This window comes from Labrus bergylta, chromosome 13, assembly GCF_963930695.1.
Source record: "Labrus bergylta chromosome 13, fLabBer1.1, whole genome shotgun sequence".
NCBI lineage: Eukaryota > Metazoa > Chordata > Actinopteri > Labriformes > Labridae > Labrus > Labrus bergylta.
In genome coordinates, this window is record NC_089207.1 from 22,662,403 (window position 1) to 22,689,672 (window position 27,270).

At 37.9% G+C, this 27,270-nt stretch overlaps 2 protein-coding genes across 5 annotated transcripts; both read left to right on the forward strand.

Annotated features, from left to right (window-relative positions):
• The first annotated feature begins 360 nt into the window (after positions 1-360).
• LOC109989364 (pyridoxal kinase) lies at positions 361-7,355 on the forward strand. Its single transcript, XM_020641092.3, has 11 exons — positions 361-631; positions 1,342-1,396; positions 2,960-3,064; positions 3,278-3,361; positions 3,797-3,831; positions 3,965-4,050; positions 4,186-4,231; positions 4,329-4,440; positions 4,786-4,922; positions 5,011-5,077; positions 5,422-7,355. The coding sequence occupies exons 1-11, from the start codon at positions 551-553 to the stop codon at positions 5,532-5,534; spliced, it is 921 nt and encodes a 306-aa protein (XP_020496748.1). The 5' UTR covers positions 361-550; the 3' UTR covers positions 5,535-7,355.
• A 1,286-nt stretch (positions 7,356-8,641) lies between these two features.
• On the forward strand, positions 8,642-26,981 carry agpat3 (1-acylglycerol-3-phosphate O-acyltransferase 3). Of its 4 annotated transcripts, none has more exons than XM_020641077.3 (10): positions 8,642-8,696; positions 19,029-19,085; positions 19,217-19,447; positions 19,633-19,802; positions 19,975-20,136; positions 22,231-22,384; positions 22,544-22,646; positions 23,100-23,175; positions 23,731-23,929; positions 24,117-26,981. In XM_020641077.3, exons 3-10 carry the CDS (start codon positions 19,270-19,272, stop codon positions 24,206-24,208), a joined length of 1,134 nt encoding a protein of 377 aa, XP_020496733.1. In that variant the 5' UTR covers positions 8,642-8,696; positions 19,029-19,085; positions 19,217-19,269; the 3' UTR covers positions 24,209-26,981. The 4 variants fall into 4 exon arrangements, with proteins under 4 accessions (XP_020496733.1, XP_020496731.1, XP_065818124.1 ...); XM_020641075.3 differs by lacking the exon at positions 8,642-8,696 and adding an exon at positions 8,734-8,982; XM_065962052.1 differs by lacking the exon at positions 8,642-8,696 and adding an exon at positions 12,538-12,951.
• The last annotated feature ends 289 nt before the right edge of the window (positions 26,982-27,270 follow it).

Below are 27,270 nucleotides of genomic sequence, written 5' to 3' on the forward strand. Positions count from 1 at the left end.
TTATGAATATTCTAAGCAGGCCTATATTTACACAATTGTGCAAAAACACAATCCAAAGATTATCTAAAGCTGATTTGAGGCTTGACAAGTCATGTGGATAACCTTTAAAGTTTGTGTTATTTTTAGATTTATGGGCTAAATTAGGAGAAATGTTTTATTTGTAAATTATATGGTAAGTGTGAACATAACGAAATCTTATAGTGATGAGAAAATCTGTATAAGCGTTTATTGAAACGGATTTTGCTTTGCAGAAATTAACAATTGTGAAACGGTCCTTTACCTAACGTCAGATTGTGATGTAAAGTAGGACAGGAGCTGCTATCTCCCACGTTCTTCGCGAGCCTGTGAATGCACCAGTTTAGCTGCCCCGTGTAGCTGCCTGTAGGAAAAGACGGTAGATGTCACAAGCTGCAGCGCCGCTTCTGCCATTTAACGCTGGAGTTTCTCCTCACATGCTAACTTCAAGCGTGACAGAGCCCGCAAAAGAGTTTCATGCTGCTGCAGGACTGAACACATCTGTTTGGTGTTTTTGAACGCAGTCATTGTAGTAATGGAGTGTCGTGTGTTGTCCATTCAGAGTCACGTTGTCAGGGGATACGTCGGGAACAAGTCGGCAACATTCCCATTACAGGTAAGAAATATATCTTACCTTGAAATGTTTCAGTGTAGCCAATGAGAAAGATAAAGGTAGCGTGAAAAGAGAAATACGTAGACAGAAATCTACTTTGGGGAAGTATGACAATATAATTTAAATAATTGTGACATCAGATATGCTAAGTTACTGTTTTAACAGGAACCGCACACAGGCCATTTTTCTTTACTAAAAACAATTTACTCAACCAAGTTAGCTTTCAGCCTACCTAATGAGTTTAAATTAAAATACAAAAAAAAAAAAAAAAAAATCAAACGTCACTTTTCGATCGGAAATGTCACATGTAAATGTTGTTGAGCTTCCTGTTATTCAGACTCTATCTACAGGTGGCTATAGCAGTGCAAACCACACTTGTTATGTTGAATTAGTTTTTACTGTGTGTAATGGATGTTATGTGAAGTAGTGTTCACAGTAAAGCAGTTTCCAAACAGAAGGCATCATGCTAGTAAAGGACTTTACAATGGTTTCTGTATTGATAGTAGTAAACTCAACTTGGAGACATAATGACCTTAGACTTAACCTTCAATCATACACTCTGAAGTTGTCCAGATTTTTGTATTTCAGTGGGTTTGTTATCATATCAATGTGTAACAACTAGCTAACAAAAAGCTTAAATGACACAGATGTCATTGGTCTTTGTTTAAACAGACACTGCTGTTTATCACTTCTTTCTTTCTTTCTTTTTAAAGGTGCTGGGCTTTGAAGTGGACTCAATCAACTCTGTGCAGTTCTCCAATCACACAGGTGAGTCTTAGTGCTTTAAATTCCCTTGTGTGACAAAACACCCTGATTTTATTTCAGTTTCACAAGTAGATAAATTTATGTTCCAATTTATTTTCTCTTTTGCTCTTTTCTATCAAATATGGCGATATTAATTGATTGTTATTGTTGTTACAAGGGCCAGGGAGGCTTTTGTCCTGATAAAGATCTAGAGAAGTGGTTCATGTGACGTCAGTAGATAGTAGAAGTCCTGAGTTGTGTAGACTTTGGCCACTAAAAGTCATTTTGTTTGGGTCTTTTTGCTCTTCCAGCAAAAAACACTAGTACACACACAAAAATCTATATCTTGCCAAAAAATATAATTTAGGTTTCAAATCATAAACAAATACTTTGAAAATTAATAATCAGAATATACAGTATATACTTCTCATACACTCAACTAGTTTGTTAAGCTAACACTAAACATGTCTAAGGAAGAGAGACTTCACTTGTTTTACTACGTGATACCCCATAATGTCAGAGGGCTTATGTTGCCTAGTATTAAGACAAGTAGATATTTGTTATTTAAGAGAAGTGCAAAATTCACATTAAAGCCATAACTGTTAAAATAATTGCAATATGTATGCAGCCTTTGTTATTATTCAGTGTCTTAAAAATAACGAATTAAGATCACTTTAAATTAATGTAATAATTTATTAACTTTTAGACAGTCAATTTCTAGCCTTAGATCGTAATTTCTATTCAACATTCATTTGACACACAAGTTGATGAAAGCAGGATATAGTTCAGTATAGTCTTTGTAAAATGGAGTACAAAAATATTGCTTCAATAAGAAGAAAAACAGGCGTTTCTGCTTGTTGGCTGTTAGCCCTGCAGAAAGGGGAAATGAGAGGTTTCTGTATCAAAGAATGCAAAACATTTCTTCACCATTGGGGCAGGAGACTCTACACAGGAATTGCTCAAATCAGCTACATTTTCTCCATCTTCAGAGGAAAGTGATCAGTGTTAAGCATCTAGTAACTATGTAGTGTAATGTTGCATATAGTTTAGTAACTGTGTAAACAACACAAATACTTTTATTCCCTTTTATATAAGGCATTGATATTCACTTTATCCTATAACCACAGCACATACTCCTTTTCTGTAAGCTTTCTTTAAAGTCTCAATGCAGGACGTCCTCTCACTGACTCAGGTTTGGGTTTTGTCTGAACTCTGAGCCTCAGTATAAAGAATATTAAAGTTTCAGTGCTTCCTCTCATTTGTAGTTTGGCCAGTTTTAAGGGAATATTTTAGGTCAGTGGTCAAAGGGGGGACAGAGAAAGGGGGAAATTGGCAGCCAGGATAGACTTCCCATTCAGTTACTGATTAGGCCCCATTTGGCCCTCAACACAACACAGAGGAGGGGGGGGGCACAGCAGAGGAAGATGGGGGATGGGTTGACACATAAGGAGTTAGGAAAACAAAATGCTGTGACGGTTATTTACATTCGCTGAAAAAGAGAAGAGGTACAACACTTGCACTATTGCACATGTTTCCAATTTCAAAGTCTTGAAAATTTGAGTCACCATTCTCCCTCTTGATTCCTAGGTTACGCCCATTGGAAAGGGCAAGTATTGACTGCAGAGGAGCTTAATGTGTTGTATGAGGGCATAAAACTGAATAAGGTGAACCACTATGATTACATCCTCACAGGTAAGTCTCTCCACCAGAAACTTAAAGTAGGCACAAATAAGTGTAATGTTTTGAGAGAAGGGACATGCATTACCCCCAATTAAATGTGTATGTTGATACAAGAATGTTAATGTCTTTCATTTGATCAATTTGTTATGGTGGGCTACCATCCTGGCGTGATAAACCTGAAGACTTACATTTTCTCCTTTCTCTTTTAAAACGTTCATTCCCAAGGTTACAGCAGAGACATGTCATTCCTGGAAATGGTAGTTGATATTATTCAGGAGCTGAAGAATGCCAATCCCTCCCTGGTATATGGTCAGTGTACATTTATCACATTTCAAATTGGAATACATATTGGTTAGGTGATCGATCAGTACGTTTAAGGACAACAGAAAATAACATGCATCTGTAAAAATATTCATGTACTCTTGACTTATGACATGTATTCTCAAGTTACAGCTTCTCAGTTATGACGACTTGATGTTTTCCCTAAAAGTGATTCTAAACTGTATAAAGGTTTTATTAGGTTTTTAGATCAGAACAATAAACTGATGAGGACATCTTGAGTTTGAGGTGATAGTGAGGGTCACTTTTCACTTACTTGTGACAGGTTGACACACCTAGAATCTGCTTGATAAATGAATCCGCAAATGAAGTAATATTGAAACTAAACATTTCTTACACACTTGTCTGTAATATCAAACTGTATTTGTAAATATACTGTATGTGCAAATTCTTACTTTTGCACAGTTTGTGATCCTGTAATGGGAGACCAAGGAGCCATGGTAAGCATTTTATATTAATGTAAATGCTATACCAAAAGAGTACGGTCTAGACCCTATACATATAAAGATTTCACTCTAGATTTACTGTGAAATCCCCTTGTTTTAAAACATAAAAAACTGTTGTCTGTTTCAGTACGTTCCAGAGTTCTTGTTGCCAGTTTACAGAGACAAAGTAGTGCCTCTAGCTGACATCCTCACCCCAAACCAGTTTGAAGCAGAGTAAGTGAACTAAAATAATCATAACCAAAATGTGATAATAATCCTGATATTTTGTATACATTTCCAGTTGAAAAAATATCTGTACATAATGGAGGTCTGGAAAGACTCTCTCACTGGTACATCCATCTATCACAGGTTATTAACTGGTAGGAAAATCAACACGGAGGCAGATGCTGTTGAGGTGAGTATCCTTTTAAATTCTGTCTGTGCTGCACTTCATTTCTCATATGTCACCAATACAGTAGGTAGACTGCTTGAGGATCATTTCTGCTCTCCAGGTGATGGACCTGCTTCATTCCATGGGTCCAGATACTGTTGTCCTGACTAGTACAGACCTGCCATCAAAATATGGGGACCAGTTTCTGCTGGCCCTTGGGAGCCAGAAAATAGGTAAACCTCAAAATAGCATCAGAAGCAAATCAACAATATGATCGTTATTGTCCAGAAATGTAATCATGTCGTGTGCAGTTTCTACATCTTTCCCTGGCAGTTTCAGAAGTGTATTGTATACATAGACAGACTTAACTGTTCCCAGTTTCAGATGTATTCCACTGCTGGACAACTTCTAACATAGCAGCACAATAAATCACAGCACCACATATAACGACAAACAGGGACTAACAGGTTCAAACGTCTCTTAAAACAAGCCGTGTACCTGTTTATGACCCAGTATCTATGGCCTGATGGTCGCAGTGTGAAAAATGAGTTCAGTTGATATGTGTGTCCTCTCTGTAGTGAAAGCAGATGGGACCAACACCACTCAGAAAATCTGCATGGACATCCCCAAGGTCGATGCTGTGTTTGTGGGGACAGGAGACTTGTTTGCTGCCCTGTTGCTTGCCTGGACTCACCATCACCCTAAAGACCTAAAGGTCAGTTACAAGAATGATCAAAAAGCTAATGGGTGTCATATTTCTATTGCTTAATGAATGAATCACTACATCCCACTGCTTTTTACAGGCTGCCTGTGAAAAGACCGTCTCAGTCATGCACCATGTCATTAAGAGGACCATTACTTATGCCAATGGTAGGGTTTGTGTGCATTTATTATACTCCTTTAGTCATGTGGTCTCTCTCTTCTTTATCTTGGAGTTGCTAAACCAACATATAAGAATCCTGTTTGCTTTCTTCTGCTCTTAACATTATATTCACACAATCAATGTTAAACATTAAACCACTTGCATTTTCTCAAAAGACATTTGTCAATATGGAGTACAAGTAAATAACTAATAAAAAAAGACACTCACTTTGCTCTCATAACTGCCACAAGAAGATTGAGATGAGACTTACCTTTTAAATGCTGACTAAACCAACAAGCCAGAATCCAAAAAGTATGTTGTTTTAATTTCAACTGCTCTTCTCTCTTTTCAGAGATGGCTGGTCCTGGGAAAAGGCCCAGTCCTGCACAGCTAGAGCTGAGGATGGTTCAGAGCAAAGGCGACATTGAGAATCCTGCCGTTGTAGTGGAAGCTAAGGTTTTATAGAAGTCTTCTCACTGAACAGAGAAACATTCTCATGACCATTAACATTGTGCTGGCACAAATCAGCTTCACATTTAGGTGGTTCACCAGTTTCATGAAGGATTTTCCATTGAAGACTCTCAAATGTCGCGGCCTTACAGAATGTCTAAAGGAAGATGGCGATCTTCTCATGAAAGGGGTCAGCAGTTGTACATTCTACTTAACACACTGAAAATACTGCCATATGTGTCTGTACTATGGCCTATGTAGACATTTCCTCTTCTAAAAAAAACAACATAGCCAACTAAGTGGACATTTTCAAATAGTGCAAGTGTACTTGAATAACCCCTTTACATGGGAAACTATTTCTTGATATAAATGTACTAATCTCAATTATGTTGAATAGGAAAGTGTGCTAGTGATGCATGCATTCGAGTAAGGGTTAGTCACATGTACTTAAAGTGTGACGCTCACAAGTCATTATAAGCACATCATTATTGTGTCTATGATTTAATCAAAACTATTGTGTTTTAGGTGGTAATAAGTAACAATGATAATTCAAGTGTTAGCAGCTTTAGCTGAGTACAAACTATTTTTTTAAATGTCAAAATCACAAGAATTTTACTGCATTGGATGTTTTCTAAAATTAATATAAATATACATGGGTGTGTCTCAAATACTTTAAGTCAAGTGTAAACACCTATTGTATGCAGATTGAATGTGTTTGAGGTGCGGGGAAGTTTTTTTGTAATTTCCTCAAAACATCAAACCACTTACGCAATTTACACAAATCAGCCAAAACATTATGAGCACCTGCCTAGTATTGTAAAGACCCCCCCTCTCATACGGTCCTGCTGACAGGTCTGCAGCTACACAGCCCCACACACATCATACTATGGGTGGCTGTGAATCAGTGGTAGAGTCGCTCGCCTGTCGATAAGAAGGTTGTGGGTTCGAGCTCCAGTTCTTGCGGTCACATGTCATAGTGAGCAAGACACTGAAGCCCAAATGACTCAAATGGTTATGAATTGATTTCTTAATACTGATAGACGCTTTTAAGAGCAGCCTCTGCCATTTACTACAATGCACTGTTTGTTTTGACACCTTTCTAACAGAACCACCATTAACTTGTCCAGCAATAAGCGCTCCAAAAGCTTTTCTGCACAAGAGCTGCAGTGTTGGACATGCTCTGACATGTCTAACACTTACATCCTTACCTTTGTCGATTTTTCTTTTGCTCCAAACAGATACACTTTGAGAACAGAGTGTTCACTTGCTGCCTAACATATCCCACTCACTGACAGGTGCCATTGTAAAGAGATAATAATAAATGTTAGTGGTCCTAATGTTATGGCTGATCAGTGTATAAGTAGTCCCTATATTTGCATTACCACTTTTTTTTTTTCAATTTGTATGGCTATCAATGCATTTGAACTGCATTTGTTCATCTGTTAATCATGACCACAGCTTTTGTTTAAAGTTGTTTGTTTAATCAATTTTCGTATAATGATTTTCACTAGCAGTGTTTAACATGATAGATCCATGTCTTAAACATCTCAAATTGAGGTATTTGCACAGATAATCAATATATTTAATAGTAATCATTGTTTTCATTTTTTACTTTTGTCATATCTCAGCAAAAGCGTTGTAATGAGAAACTTAACTGTATACTGGCCTTAACAGGGTTGCGAGGAAAAAACACAGGCTGTGAATGTTTTTGTGTACCAATGTAATAATTGATCCACATACATAATGATAGAGAGACAAGTGCCAGACCTTAAGCTGCCGCTCTGATATGGAGCAACATAGAAACAGAATTAATAAATGACTGATCTTTTACTGAAACCTTTTTTTTTTGTTTCTTTTTATTGCAGGTTTGTAAGATAAGTATCCAAAGAAATGTATAATTTTATTGTATATGAACTTTTTGTTGTTGAAACATGAAATCTGAATGAAGCAGTACTCCAGATCTTCCATTGTAGTTTATCAATCGTGTAATAAATAGGGCTCATTTTAAAATATGCACAAACTAATTTAAAGCACATCATTGAATGCTAGGTGAGAGGGTGCTTAAATGAAAGCCCCAAAAAAGTCGAACTAGTCAGATGCCATGCACAATATATTATGTGATTAGGGCCAGGTGACTGCTCTGCTAGCCCAACCCTAATCCATAGCATGAACAGCCAGCATTAACCCAAATAACCAGACAGACCAATATGTCTGCTGTAACCTGAGAACAGTAAGGATGTGTGGACCTTTTTGCTGAAAACTACTATATGATAGTTTGAGCAATTAAGCATACCAACAGATACCATATTTGCCATCCAAAAAGCAATGGAGCTCTCACAAACCTCTAGATCTGCATTATGCTTTATGCTGCAACGTATGCTGTAGTTATCTTGAAATACCAGCAGAGGGCTAAAAGTGCATTTAAACACATACACCTATTCATGTACTGAAATTGCCAACTCAACATTACACTGCTGTGTAGAACTTTTATTTTCATCATCCACTCATGCGGAAATTCTAATTTTTCTTCAGAGCAGAGCACAGGGTTGAATAAGTTTTTAAAGAAAAAATAAAACAATAGAAACATCAAGAAAAAAAAAACTCTTCTATGGTTTTGTCAATAAGTGGTAAAGAAAACTGAAGAGATCCGACCAAAATATCTGTTTATAAAAAAAAAAGTTTAAGATACTGCACCAATAAAAATGATTAAAAAAATACATCCCAGATATTGGACATTAAATATAAAGTCCCTTTTCCCCAAAAAATTGTTAATTTTTTAAGAATGATTTGATTTTAAATGCTTTTGCGTAACAGAGAAAACAATCTTAAATGTACCATATTTCAGATAATACATGTAAAAAAAAAAAAAAAAATGTTGCTGGGACGTTTTAAAAAGCTACTGGATATGCAGTTTCTCTTTCTGAAGGAGAGTTAATATAACAACATTAAAGGTGATATTGCAGAGAATTTGAATTTGAAAACTCAAGCAAAATCTGCAATTTTATGTGACTGGTATCTTACAATACAATATATATATATATATATATATATAACAAATACAATATCCTATATCAGTAAGAATAATGTTCCTACTCCTTTCACCTGCACGTACAGGATGAGGAGCGGCAGTGTGTTTGCACAGGACAAGGAGGCACAGCACCATTATTTAAGAAGAAAGTAAGTTATTAGTATTTCTGTCAGATTAAACGAGGGGCCGGACCGGATGTTGGGCACGCAGCCTTCAGATGGGCTTTGAGGAAATGTGGGTCTTTAACCGACAAACAATAGCTGTCTTGCAAATCGCATTAGCGTAGGTCATTTTTTTTACTGCGTTTCTGGAAACGCACGAAGTAAGAAAGGCTTCTTAACAAAGTTGTCATACCCCACCGAAAGCCAAACAGCGGCGACGAAGCATATGTAGACATCCTGCCTGCTCCCAAACTCCCGACTCAATCATTTTGAGGTAAGTCCAGAGAACAGTAAGCTGACTGCTAACGCTAGCTGACTGACTAGCATAGCACAGGGGCAGCGAGCGACGCAGCTCGGTGGGCTGTTACATGGACATACGTGAATGTGGGGGAAATGTGCCTTAGTAGCAATGAGGCATTTCAAATAGAGGAATTAACCACACTCTGATTTAAATGAAAAGCCTAGCTGTGCCGAGTTTAAGGACATAGCATGCTAGCGCACACGGTTAGCAGCCGTACTGTCTGCCCTTGTGTTTCTCCGATGAGTTCCCACCTTTAGGTTCACTTTACCTCTAACTTATTTACCATGCGTGGTAGCAGCAGTAGGATACATTTGCTATTTATTTGGGCAATCTTATGTATGGAATATTATGTGTGTGACTCTGAGATTAACTCGTAGCTTTCTGAATTTATAATAAAGAAGATTGAAAGTCAGTGTTTGTCCCTGGTTGGACGCAAGGTGCACGCTGGTCACGTAGCTGCTCCACGCTAACCACGCTGCACTTTTCACTTCATGTGTATTCAGGGACCGAGAAGCTGCGAAACTATATTGCTGAAGTCAGCGTGAAGGGTGGACGCCTAGAGTAAATGATGTTTGGGTTCATTCAAAAAAAAAAAAAAAAAATTTGCAGTGCAAGCCTTCAGTGCTCAGCTGTACGTCATGCGAGCCATCTGGCTTCAAGTTGACCTGCGTACGATGGCACCATACACCTGACGTGAGGTTACTGGAGTTCATTCAGCGGCTCTTCACTCTTATTTCATCATCAGGGTTGAACCACAGACTGCAAAGGGTTGAACCTTTTATTATTAGTACTCGCCTGGGCAGATAAAGTTTAACGTGAACTTTTCAGACATCTGAAAACTGTCATTTTCTTCTGAGAGTTACTATATAACTTTCTAATCTTTGTACATAGTTGATCATGATGATTTTTCTCATACCTAGAGAACACATTTGAATAAAACAAGTTTCAATAAAAACATTTTGGTCAATTTTGAAATATAATTCATATAAAACCCCATCAATAAACAGACTGAGAAAACTTTTAACTTAAGGGCTAACAAAACAGTATTTACACAGCTGCATGCAAAATATGTAACTAACACATTTAATGTAATTACTTCCTTTCTGTTGCTTACATGAGTTCTACCTAATGACAATTATTTCAGTATGAATTTGAAAAATTGTACTCATTTTCACCCAAGTCTTTGTAAATCGAGTGACATTAGTTTATTGAGGAAAAAAACAGTCTTATTTTGTGATTATTTTTGTGAATTTGATCACAATCTTGTCCACTGTATCTGAAAGAAGATACAGTCATACATCTTATATGCTCCAGTTAATTCAATGAGCGGCACATTCAAAGTCCAGCAACATGACAGTGAGTGAAACTGAATTCTCTATCAGTCTAGTCAGTCGAAGTATACTGTATGTCTTTAGGACTTTGAGACGTCTATGCAAGATATCGGCTTTTATTTGAGCAGTGCAGGCTTAGACTGGAATCCCTCACGAGCAATATTTTGTGAAAAAAAATATCACTAAACTTTTGGCTGTTTTGGGGACAACCTGGTCATTCACACTCAATTTCTTAATTATATAATGAACTACATATACCACATTTTAACATACATTAATTCTATTAACAAATCTAAATTTAAAATACAAGTTTAAACTGGGTACATCTCTAGGTTGCTTTTAGCCAGCACTTGACCTTTGTGGTTAAAGATTTAAAATCAGCAGTTCATTTTATTTCAGTTGGTAATGTGTTGCTCAGTTTACAGCCCTTAAAATAGAAAGATGACCGTCCAAATTTAGATCGACAATGTTGTATGGAACAGTTTCCATTCACTATGCTTCCTGTTACTCTATTACTGTCCTGCCTTTGAACATTGCTGAAAAGAGGTTCAGGTGCAAGATTGTTTTCAAGATTGTCTTGAAACTAAGTTTCGTCTTTATAGTATGTGGAAGGGATGCCACCAAATGTGTTTTTGTCCGTTATTTCAGGGCCTGATTGTACAATGATGAAAGGTTTCTGTGTCCATTGTCAGTACTTCTTGCGCTGGCAGAGCCCACCAATTTCAGAGCGCTTCTCAACATTGCTCATTTTTGCTAGGTTACGAAAATTGACTTTTACTTCAGTTGCTAGTGACAGTTAGGTTTTAATCATTGGCAGCTGGTCAATAGAGGGTGCTAGGGCGCCTCCCAACCACTCCCCACAAAGAGAATGACAGACCTTCACTGAACAAGATGTTTTAAAATTGTCTTTAAATATAGGCTATACATACATTTCATTTTAAAAGTCCAAAGTTAATATTATGTAGTTAACGAGTCAAATGTATACTCTGCAACAATAATTCAGGCCTCCATTCGTAGCTTTCAGTCATGTGAACTGCACGGATGCTTGGTAGGCAAAGAGAGCTTAGGAAAGTAGCAGCAACCACAGAACACTGTGGAGCTGCAGCACAAGCTTGTTTAATTTTTCTATCTTTTCAAAAGAACGCATGCTTAAATCAGTGACAGCCACAGAAACACATAGATTTTAAGATAAACTGCCAGTTTTGGGCACTTGAGAGTTATTTGTATAAGGTTTTAGTTCCTGACAGAATGGTATGGTGGACCTATGTCTCGAAGGTGCCTACTGAGGGGTACTCCGAATGTATCATGGATCATCTGTGATCTGTTGCACCACATAAAGCTGCAATGAAGTGTTCATCAGTGCAGTGGTGCTATGTGAAAGATTGAACATATAATGCTTCGAAACATAAATGACCTTCCTAGTCCAACTATCACAATATATTATATCTCTATTTTATATTTGGCTTCAACGCCCACTGGCAAGGCCTCAGGACTGTACTCTTACCTTTGACCCATTTGCTTCAGTAAACACTTGTGTGTATTTTTACAGCCTCTGCCGGCTTGTATAAACAACATTTGACATGAGCTGTATGTAAGAACCCACAGGCTTTTGTTTGTGTTTTCCCTTGCCCGTTTGGCAATGACGTTCTGGCTGAGATATACTGTTCTCATATGAAAGGTATTGTAAAAGAGACTGGTAAAACAAGGGTGGAGGGTAACATTTGTTATGAATTGACGCTATACAAAGATTGATTGGGGATGAACACCATTGATTTTATGGTTTAGGATGTATTCACCTCTAACTATCCTTGCTCAAAGATATACACAGCACAGCTTGGTAATACACAAGAAGAGGTTGTTTAAGGAAACCTTCAACTCACTTTGAGGTCATCACTTCTGCCTAATGCTTGGTGTAGCCAATAGCAAGGTAAAGCAAGTATTTCTATATTTTGATTGGTTCCTTTAGCGCAACAGATGCTATTCTGTAAAACCTGGTAGTAGAGAGCACCGCCTTCTTCTTTGTTAGCGTTAATGTAATGTGACATATCCAGGGTGCCCATAGCCTGCTAATCAGCACTAATCTGATCCATTGGATTAGAGAATGGGAATGCATGTAAGTCGCTGCTTCCAGAATGTGTGCCTCCCTCCTTCCACAAGTGAGCCATCTTCTGGTCTTTCTAGCATACTTTGGCCGGCTCAATTAGGAATCCACAAGAAGACTTTGGACTTTTTTATCTTTCCTGATGCACATTCCCTCACCTGAGATCCATTCTTTTGGGAATTTTTGTTTTGGTCACAGGAAATTCTTTGGTCTTCAGTAAATCCTCGCAGTGATTAGGCACTTCTTCCAACTGGATCTGAGATCTGGTTGTGTTCTTGCTGTCATCATCATATTCTTCGTCATTCCTTCTGTAGGATTATCATGGATATGAATCGGGACGCCCTGTGACTGTCCACTGCTCTCTGCAGCCCTTTTTCATTATATAACTTTTTTTTGGCTTGAAATTGGTTAAATACCAGAAGCCAAAATGCTGAACCAAAGCGCTGTTATGATTTTCACTGGGATATGCGGGGCATTGGTGGTCATGGCAATGGCCTACTATGTCTACTGGTAAGTTAAAGGGAGGAGATATGGTTAAGCTAGCATGGGCCAGACAAGATTTATTCAGATTTGTGAAAGACATAGAAGTCAACAAGTGACAAAAACATGTTTGAAAGACAGATAAACAGAAAAGTATTAGACTCAAAATAACTAGACAAAGGTGTGTTACATGCCAAGATGTGGTTGAGATGTGCCGAATTCCGGAAAGTAATTAACTTGTGTATCTTTGTGAGTACTTCTGATATCAGAGACTCCTTGCAAGAAGTGGTTAAATGATCTGTTAATTTGTCAATTTATTATGTTCAGAAAATAAAGAATAGTTTAGTAGAAGTTCAGGTATTCTGGATGAAGAAAAATAATTGAGTATGACTACATATAGTTCAGGTAATGAAGAGCAGAAGCAGCTCTCTGGTCTTAAGCAGCTTTAACCCAGTCAGCGTCTAATCTTTTGTGTGTCAGGTGGTCTCTTTTAACCACATGGAGGTGGACCTCTAATGGCTGTTTGCATTGTCCCATCCAATTTCATCTCTCTTAGCTACTTTTATTTTGATGTGCTTGTATGAGACTTAACGAAAGAACACATGAAGTCTGGTCAAACCACTTAACTGGGGGAAAAAATGTTTGTTAGGTTGACTAATGAATGTGTTGAGGTCAATGTCTGTAACTTTTCAAATCATTTCCTCATCCACTTTCTCGATGAAGGCCACAACTTAATGGCATTATGTGACATTAATAACTTTAATTCTATCAGCAGCTTTAAAACCACACCATAAAACTGTTGAAAGGTAATTAACTCTGCAACCACAGATTTTCAATAGAAATATTGTGTGGTCGGTTAACTTAGAATTCCTTTTTGAATAACATCTTATCTTATTGCCTTTTTATGTATGTTTTTATTCGTTAATTCTATTTTTTTTTTTTATTGACGCTTATCTCAGCTTTTGCTATAATTTTGCCTTTACTGCTGTAATTCTACAAAGCCAAATGTGGTACTCATAGAGGGTTATCTTATCTTGTCTTATTACTTGGCCTATATAAATATACTTTAAGTTCATTGGACTGGCTAATGTAAATGATTTACTACGTTGAAGAGATGCCCTACACCTGCTCCACCCTACTCACTGCAATCAAGTTAAAATAGCAGGAGCAGGGAACAAACTTAACTTCAACAAAACAAACACGTTTTTTTTACTTGTATTTTTTGTTAATTATCAAATTTAACAATATTTTTTAACAAGGATAAATAACAGATTAGATTTGTTTGTGGATGCACACAAACTTCATGCCACCCCAGTCAAAAAGTCTGGATTCGCCCCTGTTTGATGAACTAACACTCTTGCAAGCACGTCATGTGACTTTGGTGAGAAGCAGGAGGACAGAGAGGGAAACAAGTGAAGGACAAGGACACAACTTTAATCAGGTCAGACAACTTCTCAAGGATTACATCCTGTGTGTCTGTCAATTAAAATATTAAGTCAGCAGGTAGTACGGATTTATTGGATGATATTTTGAATTTGGGTCCAAACAAGCCAGGATGCCCAGTGTTCTTCTGGAAGGTCTCCTGGGCTGTGTTAGCCATGACCTATATAATGTTGCATTGTCAATCCACCACAAGAGTATACTCAATCATATTTCATGTCAGAAAAGGACATTGTACAGCAGCTAGTATTAAGGGTACTCGGGGCTTGATGTCAAGTTAAATTTGTGGATATTCAAGATCACTGGCCCCACCATTGTAAGAATTTTGGAACAAGAGCAACTGGGTTGTTTCTCTCTGCTGAGATGCAGTTCAGATTCCCCCATCTCTTATGTATCCCTTTTCCTGCACTGGCCAGAAAGGCTTTTGATGGGCTTGTCTCAAAACAAGTTTTTCTGTATGGACCGTTGCATCTTTTGACCAGCTAGGGAAGACCTGAAGCTGTGGCATACTATAGTCCACTAAGGTAAACAGTAGCACATTTAAAAGGCAGTAAGCCTTGAACCAGCTCTTTAAGCAGAACCAATTGATCTCGCTTTAAGTCAAAGTAGTGTTTGCCCCTTGGAGTCACCTCAGGATTGGATAAAGTGGCAGTGACTGGCCATGTACTGCTCCCACTTGACATCCTGAATCAACTTGTGTTGTGCTGTATTTATTTGCTGTTGTTTTATATTAGCCAGCTTGCTTCTCAACCAAGTGTTCTACAAAGTTTGTAGCTGCTCCTACAGCTCTGCTGATGTTGGGCTCTGTGAGGGCACTGTTGACAATGAGCTGTGTGACCAGTGCAGTGAAGAGAGGCCCAACAATTCCCCTTTTCAAGCATTCACATTGCTGCTTCCATATTTGACTCATTGTCATGAACTACAGCTTTTTTTCTTGGTAGGTTAAGCCGGGTACACACTACAAGATATCCGTGCTGATTTTGGGCCTAAAACCCGACTTAAAACCAGAGTCAGTAAAGCCCAACTATATGATGGATCCATACATTACCTTGCCATTTTCTCCTGTGGTGTGAGGTGTGTTAAGAGTGATTTTAACCTTCCTGATCTGCTCGGAAGATGATTGGGGCTGCCGAATTTGAAATCGTAAATATTATCCGTCTTCAATATTTACGATCAGAAATCCTGTTGTGTAGGGAGAACACCTAGGACGGCCGAGCACAGACTCTGTGAATTGTCACATGGAACAGAACCCTAACCCTAAAGACAAGATGGATGTCATAAATTCAGGACCAACTTGTTGATTTGTGGCAACAACAGTGTTTTTACAGTGTGTCCTGTAAAACTAACCCCAATCCAACTGACAAGGAACAGAGTTGGACCCAAATGTTTTGGATGTACCAGCTAGCCACATTTAGCTTGACCATCATGTTTGTTTACTCTAGTGTTTGGTTTGCTGAGTTGGTCGTCTAGTTGCACACACCACACACACTATAAAAACTGAACTGTTACTCTGTCATGATTTGTTGTCATGTGTGGGGTCTCTCACATTTTAAAAATCTTGTAGTGTGTGCCAGGCCATAGATGTCTAATTTTTCTTCATCCATGTCATGACGTTTGCAGCAGTATGCCTCTCCTCCAGAGGCAGGGTGGCCTCTTGGTATTGTTTTGCCAATCTTTAGTGATGAAATGGCAAGACCCTCCAAGGTATGCCTCTGTGGCATGGCTGGTCCACACATGAACTGTCAGTGTGAGGGAGCAGTTGAACTCTTTCATGATTACTTACTTACTTTTAAGAAATGTGTCCACAGAAAGGGATTTTAGTCAACATTTTAAGTGCAAAGATCCATGCAGTGTATACAGTGAGCATTCAACGTATCAATTTGAAATATTTTATATTATTGCAGCCAAAAGTTCTAATCAAAATTCACTTTTTGGTCATCAATCTCAATATTGTTTCTTAATGAATTGTTTTGTATGATTACATAAATGAAATGTAAAAATGTGTGTGTGTGTGCCACGTTTAACTTCAGAAAGGTTGTTTCATATTTCTAATCCATCAAGTGGGTAAACTGGGTTCTGTATGGCAGGGTGTATTCAGGTTTGAACTGGTTAATTATTTCTGCTACAAACAGGTAATATATGTTGTAAGCACCCTCCGTGCATGTTAGCTCTGACTAGAAATATGCACAGGCATGACAGTAAGACCGTGTACGGGCTTGCTGAAAATAGAGCTGTCGCGGTAACCTGGGTTCTAGACGTTGTCAATGTCCGTGCAGCGTGTCAGCTATTGTACAGGTTTTGAAAAAAATGCACTATCGTGTTTTTTTTGTTGGCTACAGGGGAAGTGATTTTAGAGATAACTGTGTGCTGCGACACAAAAGAAGTCGAGCACAACATCTCAATTATCTTGTCTTCATGATCCCGGGAAACCAAAATTGTTATTGAAATTGAAAGTTGATTAATTGGCCAGCCCTAGTTTAGCACTCGTGCAGTTGCTTTTGTTTTTGTATGAACATGAGGTGGGGGGAGGTGACTTCATGAGCGGTTGTGACTGTTGTTCAGTGGTTGGCGTGTTAATATTGTGGTCATTCATTTTTGCAACCGCCCTAGTTGCTGTTATCTTTTGGCTCTCAGATTTCACACAGCATTTTACAAAAAGATAAGTCAAGATTCTGTAGTGGACATCACTGCATGGGCTCCAAAACACTTCCAAAAACCCTCGTCTGTGAACACAGTTCAATTTGGTATTGAAGCCTACAGACTTACCAGAATAAGTATCAGGAGCCACAAGTAAAATGTGCAATAATAATAATTTCCAGTCCCCCTCTCCCAGTAGAGACAAAGGTCATCTCTTGGACATATTATGGAGACAATCGTGGCTGTTTGGACTTGTAATCAGAGGATAGATGACACACAGGTACCACGTGTCAGTATTACAACACTTAAGTGAGTCCTTACAGAGATTGAGAAATAGTTTGATGTTCATTTGCCCCAGAGCCTGTCCTGAAGTTCTCTGGAAGCACATGTAAGATTCAATTTCCTTCACCCTGAGGCTGCTTGTATTGTTTAAATGTTATAGAGGTATTGCAATGAGTAATACTTGTTGAATATCGACAAAGAACTTCAACTTAAATCCACTGTGTTTTAATGTAGTCTTTGTTTTCTATACTAAGATTGTTTTTAAGGAATATAATTATGATTTCCGCTATGATTACTGTAAAAATATGAATTGCTTAAATTAAAGCGTAATTAAAGTGTACTGAAAGATGTATCCATGCTTTACTTTAAAAGTGCTTGTTTTTAATAACCAAATTAAGGTTAATATTTGTGTTAAGTTAACCAAAGCTTCAGAAATTTCAGTCTGGACTATCAAAATGTCATTTTGGAGTAAGTGATTTCAAGAAGAGCTACTCGTGCATTTTTGGCATCTATGTCCTTTAAGCTATAAAGTATCATGGTGAAAACTTAAACAGAAAAGAGAGGATGTAAAACAAAGCAATGGTAGACCCACGATGGCTTACATGTTCATAGACTGCCACACAGATTTGTAAGAGAACAATTCAGATTTTAAAAAGGTTTCACAAAAGTCAAGACAATTAAGGTTGACAGTGAGCAAGAATACATAGGGTCTAAGCCAGTATATGTGAGTCTGATGATATGGTGTTATTGGTGTGTAGCCTGAATCCCAGGATGTAAACTGAATTTATAACCCTGTGAAATCCACCTATTTGAGATGGAGTTCTGCTATCTACTGTTGTGAATTTTTTAAATACAGTCACCTCATGAAACAGCATCAGCATCTGAGCTAGCAGCCTGTATGATTTGAATGGTAGTTTTTTTTTTAGGTATGGATTAGGCAGGTTTACCTGTTGACTTTCTGTGATTTCTGAATTAAGCATTTTTATGACAACAAGGCCTCCCAACCAGCAAATGTAACACCAAAACAAGTTCTCTCCCAAAACTGTTATGGGAGGGAACCCTTGCTGAATCAAGGTTTTAGTGTAACCCAAAACATTGTTAATGGTTTGAGAATAAGCATGTAACTCAGTGTTTAAGTTTTCCTATGATGACTCTTAATACAAACAAGGAAACGGCCGAACTGTCATCTCAACAATGGGCAATTATGTGTTTCTTTCTAACGTGAATAAAATGTTTTTGACTTTTTTGATAACAAACTGAGCACCCTGAGAAAAATAGCACAAAGCATGGACTGAAACTGTAACTCTTCTATTGGCAATAAGCCAATCATGGTGGGCAACACCATTGGCCAAAGTCTACAATGTGTTATAAAATGCAGGTCATGAACTCTGTAAACCAAAACCTGAACGGAGAAATCTGCTCAGCTGAAAGACATTTTTCACTCAGAACTAAATCCTGTTCTTTACCCTGTTTTTTTTTTAGTCCAACCAACAGAATATGAAATGTATGAGCTGAGGTCTGTTAAAAAAAATAAGTAAAAATAGATTTGTTATATTTACCATGAATCTGACCAAAGCTACATTCTTGTGAACACTGCCTGTCTGTTTTGTGTCATGTTAACCTTCTGCCCACACCTAAATAACTTAAACATGCAGTGCGTGCATGAAGACTCCATACTGCAGCTGCCTCTTATATTTAACATAAGTTTTTCACTTGTCATTCTTAACCTCTTCTCCTGACTTCCACAGGTCAGTGATATTGGCTGACGGACCGTGTAAACGGGGCTTGTAAAAGGATCCAGCGTGGTATGTTTTATTTATTAATTTTTTGTCTGAGAACATGTTTATCTGTAGATTAACAAAGTTAAATCTGTCTCGTTTTTTCTCTACAAAATGCTGTTAATCTTGTAATTGTTTTCTGCTCTGCCCCCTCTTAGGTAGGACTTAGTGTATAGAAAGGAGCCTGATAAGCTCTCCAGGCTCCTCAGCCATGGCTCCACTAACCTACCTAAAGAGCCTCTTCATCCTGCAGTTGCTAATGGGCTTTGTGTTTGTGGTGAGTGGTCTCATCATAAACTTCATTCAGCTCTGCACCTGTATTCTCTGGCCAATCAACAAGCAGCTCTATCGCAGAATCAACTGCCGGCTCTCTTACTCTCTCTGGAGTCGTGAGTAAATTATGTTGATATATATTTATATATAAGTTATATTCTTCCTCGTAAAATACCAAGTTTCTATTAAAAAAAGGTTAATAATAAAAGTAAAGTGTCATTTGTACTCTAATGCACAATTCCACACTATAAAGGATTACCTGCCTTTGCAGAGCAAATGATCTTTTGTTGTCTCTGTGCAGAGCTGGTGATGCTGCTGGAATGGTGGTCCGGCACAGATTGCACCCTCTACACTGAACAGTCTACAGTGGACATGTTTGGCAAAGAGCATGTCATTGTCATCCTGAACCACAACTTTGAGATCGACTTCCTGTGTGGCTGGACCATGTGTGAACGATTTGGTATCTTAGGGGTCAGTAATATCATAAAAAATGACTCAAAGATACTCAACCCCTTACTTTTAAATAATTATATTAATGCTTGTTGACCTCAATCATGCTACACTAACACGGTTGGACTTAAACCCTGATTGTGTGAAAACCAACTACTGCCATTAAAAACTCATACATTTGCTTCCTCTTTAGAGTTCAAAAGTGCTAGCCAAACACGAGCTTCTGAAAGTTCCTCTGATTGGCTGGACCTGGTACTTCTTAGAAATCGTGTTTTGCAAAAGAAAGTGGGAGGAGGACCGAAAGACTGTCTTTAAAGGATTGACCAGGCTCAAAGATTATCCTGAATGTATGTGGGTAGGTACTTATGTTGTTGATCTTATAGCATGAGTAATATGTTAACAATGAACTATGTTTAAGGTTTGGCAGCTAGCCTGGATTTATTTTTATGATAATGCAAATCTGTTTGCACAAATACCATACATGGATTTTTAATCACCTTTTGACTTTGCGTTGGCTAATATACAATCAGAATTGACTTGTTGCTTACAAAAAGTAGTACATCATCCAATCAAAGTGAAGCTGTGATTGATTCTATTCAAGGTTGCAAACTGTAAACATAGGTTAGATACAAAAGAATAAAATGGTGGATCATAAGTAGAATTATGGTTCTATGAATTGGAATGATTTTGATCAATTTACTTGGTAAGAAAAGTGCTGAGATCCTAGAGAATAATAGAGATATTAAGAAGAGCAAGCAGTGAGACATCAGACCAGATTCAAATACAATCAGGTGTGTGGAACTATAGTTAAGTATTTTTATTTTAATTGTAAACTGTGTGTCAGCAGAAAAGTAAGTGAAAGGTTTAAGAGAATAGCAGATATCAATTTCTGCCATTGGTTGTAGTTTGGATCATTAAGAAGTTTGTCCCAGATATCAGCTGTTAAGCAGCCTGATAAAATGTTCCTAATTACTACTTAGAAACAATATGCAACATAAAATCATACTTGATAATAACTCTTAAAACAAGTGTTGTTAGTTCCTGAGATTTCACATGGAAAAGTATAAGGAAATACAGATTCTGCCCTTCCACCTAGTTTCACCATTGTTGGTTGATCTTGGCAGATACATATGTGCATTTTGGTCGAGTGCGCCAGATGTTTGAATATGTCTCCACAGGAGGGTTCTTGTATATTTTTTCAATGAAACTCCTGGAACTGGATGTCTGCTGTGCATAAATAGTCTAAGGATACTTCCACCGTGCTTTGGAAGGCAAAATGGGTCTCATGTTTAAATAAGCAAACATATTTACCATCATCCTTTTTAAAAAAACTTGACTTTTTGTTTTCAATTTCAGTTTTAAAGTTTTTTTTAGTTTTTTTTTTATATATATATATATATATATATATATATATATATAATTTTTTTTAACAATTTATTTTTGGGCTTTTCTGCCTTTTATTGAAGAGATATAACGGTGGATAGAGTCTGAAATGGGGGAGGGAGAAAGTGGGGAATGACATGCGGGGAAAGGAGCCACAAGTCGGATTTGAACCCGGGCTGCCCGTCTCAAGGACTTCAGCCTCTACATGGGGTGCGCGAACTAACCGCTCAGCTGCCCTTATTAATTAGTTTTTAATGCAGGTTTGTTAGTGTAGTTTTATGTTTTGTGAACATGCTTGGTTTTAGTGTTTAGTTTTTTTATGTGGGATACATGTCAGGGGCGAGACCAATAAGGGCCAGAGAATGTAAACGGCATATCATTTTAGAATATTCAAATACTCCTAACTTTTACTTTTATTTATTTAAATTGATATTTGAATACAAATCATGACCTAAAATGCAATTATGTGAAGTCATGACTCATAAAATAGACCTGGGTGAAATCTCTGTTCCCGAGACAAAACGTAAAGAACATATCCGTCAGTGTGACATTTTGTCTACAATTTCATTTTAGTTCGTTTTGTAAACACAAAAAACAGTCATCGTTTTTTTTTTTGTAAAGACTGTTTCATTTTAGTTTCAGTAAAATAATTTTTAGTTTTATCGTTAGTTTTAGCTAACGGTAATAACCTTGCTGGGGACAACAGGTCCTGCTGTTTGTCGTCCACCTTTAGTAAAGGATTAAAGCACCTTGTGTCAGTTTTCCCACGTGACACAACCAGTTCACCTGGTGAGATTAGACAGATCAGTTAAGGCAGTTGATCTTATTACCCCTAAGTTAAGCACCAGGCCACTGCTAATGACAGAGATTCAATGTGTTTGGATAACATACTGAACAATCTTTGTTAAACGTGTCAACCACCTTACTATTGACTTCATGCAGTGACTTCATTTGAACATTGTGTGAGAGTAGACAGGGCAAGAGAACGGTCACCTTAAATCTGTGGGATTTTTTTTATGAAAGGTTTTTTTGTCTGTGTATTAAAACAGCTCATCTTCCTCCACAGTTTCTGTTGTACTGTGAGGGGACTCGCTTTACAGAGGAAAAGCACCAAATCAGCATGCAGGTTGCAGAGAGTAAAGGCCTGCCCCAGCTCAAATACCACCTGCTGCCCCGAACAAAAGGATTCACCACCACACTATCGTGTCTTAAGGGCACAGGTATGGCCACACACACACACACACACACACACACACACACACACACACACACACACACACACACACACACACACACACACACACACACACACACACACACAATTAAATCTCAAAATACATTTCAGCCTTAAACCATACATTTGTATTTTTCTGTCTCAGTTTCTGCCGTGTATGATGTGACTCTCAACTTCAAAGACAACCAAACTCCTACTCTTTTGGGTATTGTCAATGGCAAGCAATACAAAGCTGACATGAGTGTAAGGTGAGCACAAAGATATCTGCCATTTACAATGAAACATTAGTTACCGTAATATAATGATGAAAACTTAGAGTCAGGTCTACTCAGTCTCTCCTGGTGGAAAATGTATTCAACATTAATGTGCCGGTTGGATAAGATTCTGAAATCTGTCATCACAAAAATATTATGGTGCATTGAATGTATGGTAAGGGGGCCCCCTGGTGGTATGAAACCTCAAAGACAAGCTGTGAATTATTAAATTATCGTCTTATACTTCTAAACTTTGATGACACATTTTCTGTTGTATATCTAGCTATCAAGCTAATATTTGTATTTATTGTTTGAGAATGTCTTCTCTATTATTTTGAGTGTCTTGAGATTTGTTCCCAGTTTTAGATGGCTGACATACATCTCATTGGATCATACAATTGTTATGTTTATTTATCCCCATGTACTTTTAAACTCTTCCCCAACCAGGCGGTTCCCTGTGGAGGATATACCAGATGATGAGAAAGAGTGTGCAAATTGGCTGCACAAGCTCTACCAGGAGAAGGTAAACTGATTGTTGACTTTATATGGATAAGTAAGGACCCTCTGCTAGATGGGAGGTTACGACATAATCTTAACCACACAAAAAGGAACTTGTTACGGCTGAACAATTACGTTAAAAGGAACTATAAAAAAGTGTTTGTTGTCATAAGGTGGATAAATTAAGATTGAAGTTATGCATGTTAACTTATTTTATCTTGGAGGTGGTTGTGGCTGAGAAGGAGAGATTGTTGTTTTCTAATCAGAAGAGTGGTGTGTCAGTCACCGACCTCCTCACTCTGCATATTGAAGTATCGTTGGGCAAAATACCAAACCCCTTAAATTGACTAAACGGTGATGAGTCTTGCTCAGCAATGTTTTTAGTGCGTTGGCTCCATGTTTACCATTCAGGAGGTGAAGGACACCAGTAATGTTCTACTGATTTGGATATCTGATTTCTCTCAACGTTATCTCCTCCTTTAGGGCATTTATTTGTGTAAGGTTTCTGTTGTTTCAATGCAAATGGTATACATGTTCACTTCATACACTGCAAACTGTTTCTTCTGCCTATTCTCCCCAGGATGCCTTGCAGGAATATTACAACAAGGAAGGCAAGTTCCCTGGACCCACAATTATCCCACGTCGCAGACTTTGGACACTATTGAACTTCCTCTTTTGGGCCACCCTGCTTCTTTCACCCCTCATCAACTTTGCTTGTGGAGTTGTAGTTAGTGGCTCCCCCCTCCTCATTATTGGCTTTATCATCTTCCTCTTCATTGGTAAGTAACAAATGCACCAGTGGCCATTGGAATAAAAGTGTCGTCTTTCTCCTAGGGATCACCAGGATGCAGTGGTTATTTGACTTTACCAGGAAAACAAATGCATATGAAACTCCTGAAGGTGTTGCAGGAGCAGTTTGGTTTTACATTTGAATTCTTATGCTTGTTTTCTTTGTTTTCTCTGCAGCCTCCATAGCTATCCGTCGACTCATAGGGGTCACAGAGGTGAAGAAAACAGGTTCCAGTTATGGCAACCAGGGCGCCAAGAAACAAAACTGATCTTCTGAGCTTCATCCTCTGCCTTTGTATGATCATCCTGCGGTGTCTAATTCCTGCCCAAGTCTATTCTCCCCCCGATATTGAGTCAGTAGGCAGGCCGGGGAGGACACCCAGCTGTGAAAACACAATACAGGCCAGACTTAGGAATCATAATGGCCCTAGAGTGAGAGAGAGCATACAAGGTCATGGTTTTAAGCTCTCTGGTGTAACACAGAATATTAAAAAGGGGAAAATACCATCTTCCCCGTTTCTTTCTTAATCTTGCTAGAGACTCCCTGTCTCCATCCAAATCTCATTAATTCCTGGTAAAAAATCCATAGTTAGACTTCTAACCTGTTCAAGGACACAAGAACAGCAAGCAGTCCATTTTCTGCTCTGAGCTACCTACCTCCACTTCCTGTCACAGTCATAAACCATTCAGAGACTGCTGACATGTTCATTTATTTTGCCTGTCGGACACAAGCTGATCCATATTTCAAACCATAGCCTCCATCCAGGGGCAGTGCATTTTTTTTAAAAACCTTTAGTATGCTGGACATCTCCTTCCCTTTTTTTCCATAGTGGTACTTGCAATGGGAAACGGTGATTTAGGGCCATTTGGAATCCTCAGTGTAAAAGGGCGGATTAACCCTAAATTGCAAAACAGTTTCCAGCTAACGCCTTGATGACTGGCCTGGCAGATAGTTGGGGTTATAATATCACAGGATCTGAAAGGCACCAATGACACTCCAATACATGGTAGGGGGAAAAAGTTGTCCAAGGTGTTCAAATCATTGTCACAGAACAGCAGTGTGTTTTTACAGAAACAATATCTCAAGATAATTTCAGTTTTCACCAGTAACTATATGGTGCTTGTAAAGCAACAGTATAGGCTAACCATTCTGACATAATTGGGTTATGTGAGTTGTAAGCACACGAGTGGTGGTAAGAGTACTTTTTGAATGCATTTTTAGCACCACCTGTAAACTTCAACTGCAATGTGTCTGAGCAAGACTGATTTTTGTGTTTTTTTTGCAATCTTGGTGAACTGACCTCTTGACATTTTGGTTTGGAGAGCCAGGATTCTGTTTAGCTAATGTTAATGCTCAGAATGTGAAATCTGCCCTCATCAAGGGCAGATGGTAGTTATTACCATCTGTTACAGGTTTCATTTGTAGCCTGCAGCACCGACACCCACAGACTCACCTTGACACATTTAAATTATTTTTCCAATTCATCTACTTTGATTTGCACTTGCTTTTCCTAAAAACAGATTTTCATCCACGCAAACGACAGAATTCCAATGCATACCCCGAAGCAGTTTAACCTTCCGCCCAACCTCTGATCATATTTGAAATGCAGCAGTCATTACTTAGGATAAGACTGTGCTGCTCCTGTAATTCAATAGCAGTTCAACAGATTCCAGACTAGACATCAATTTTCTTTATGTAGCCTCCAAACAGTTAGCATATCCTTTGCTGTCTAGATTTTGACTGTAGATGTGGATGTTTTGACCTTTGCCTTAAATCAAGCTTGCTCAGGCAAGGGATTGTTTAGTTGCCACCCCTTTAAAAACAGCACCCACTCCTTACCTCTAGTTTGACTTTTTAATCTTCACTCCCCTCCTCCCATTACAGCTCAAAATGAAGCGTTAAACATTTTTTTGGATTGATAAACATTTTTAAAACAACAAACAAACTTTACTTTTGAAAATCATTGTGTTAAATTGGTTGTTCTAATTGCACATTGTCATTCTTTAGAGAAAGCAGTTTACACAAAATGTGCACAAAGCAATGTTTCGCTATATGTCCTAGCCATATTTTGGTGCAACCAACTCCAAGCCATTTCACAATTACAGTTTTTTTTTTTTCAAACTGCAGCAAAACATACTCTTGAATCTGCAGAACATAATTAAATAGTTTGTCAATGTGACGCAGCACATTTCCTGGTCCCAAATGCAAACAATGGTAGCAAGATATGGAGCGGGTATTTTGTCTGTCTCTTCCTCCCCTCCACATTACTTGCCATATATTGTATTCATCAAAAAAATTGTTTGATTTATTAAACATTTTTGTAGATCGTCACTCCTCTTCAGCAATATTTAGTGTACATCCTCCTACAGTTGTCTCGAGACAGATTTCATGCAAGCCTTAATAGACAGTGCTGCTTAATTTTGTGTGAAAATGTAGAAGCTCACTGAGCCCATGAGGTAGTGATGGAGTGAAAATGTCTTCAGCTTTAGCAAGAAATTTGCTGGGATTAGTTGCCAATTATCTTGTGTTAAAGTTTAAAATTGAGAATTGAACAGGATTAATAAAGAGGTAGTCTGCTCTGATCTATAAAGAGCTCTATTAGTAATTCATTTCAATTTTTAGACAATTAAACACTGAGTTGCTTTACCTCAAAAAATGATTTTAGAGACTCATCACCTGTTATCTGTTTGTTTTTTCTTTGAAACCAACATCCAGCCGCAGATGTGTATGCAGTCCAACTCATCTTGTCAATAAAAATCATATTCCAAAACAGGAAGAATTCTGAGGAGGTAAATCAAGTATTTGGACATTTTTCCACTGGTTTTTGTTTCATTTCATTATTTTTTTTTTTCAGAAAATAAATACAAACGTAACTTGAACGTGTTTTTCAAATCCAATGACATCAAAAATTGACTCGTCCTTTTTTAAATCTCAATGACACTTCAGTTAATGGAACCTCAATTCAAATTTTTTTTTATTTTCTAAGGCTATTTTTATGTTTTCATCAACTAAACACGAGATTATTAAAGGATTTAATCACACATTTTACTCTTGACTTATTTGATTTTGTGTCAGTTTCTCTGTTTGCACAGCATATCGTATGAAATAAATATAACCCTTCTGGGGCAGGAGGGTGTATTGCATACAGATAATGGAATCCAGGCAAAAAGGATTTTGACCGTTTCCTATTTGCAGTTTTCTCAACCATCAACAGAGCCGCTGAGGCCCATGAACATCACTCATCCCTCATCCATCATGACACGTCCACAATTTTTCCACAAAGATATAATATGTAGTGAAGTGTGACAGTTTCAACTGTGTAACCTGAAA

Coding starts and splice junctions, on each gene's coding strand:
- agpat3 (XM_020641077.3), top strand. CDS start 19,270: ATGGCTCCACTAACCTACCTAAAGAGCCTCTTCATCCTGCAGTTGCTA. Junction 19,803..19,974: donor AACGATTTGGTATCTTAGGG/GTCAGTAATATC, acceptor CTTCCTCTTTAG/AGTTCAAAAGTGCTAGCCAA. Junction 22,647..23,099: donor AAAGCTGACATGAGTGTAAG/GTGAGCACAAAG, acceptor TTCCCCAACCAG/GCGGTTCCCTGTGGAGGATA.
- LOC109989364 (XM_020641092.3), top strand. CDS start 551: ATGGAGTGTCGTGTGTTGTCCATTCAGAGTCACGTTGTCAGGGGATAC. Junction 4,441..4,785: donor CCTTGGGAGCCAGAAAATAG/GTAAACCTCAAA, acceptor TCCTCTCTGTAG/TGAAAGCAGATGGGACCAAC. Junction 4,923..5,010: donor ATCACCCTAAAGACCTAAAG/GTCAGTTACAAG, acceptor TGCTTTTTACAG/GCTGCCTGTGAAAAGACCGT.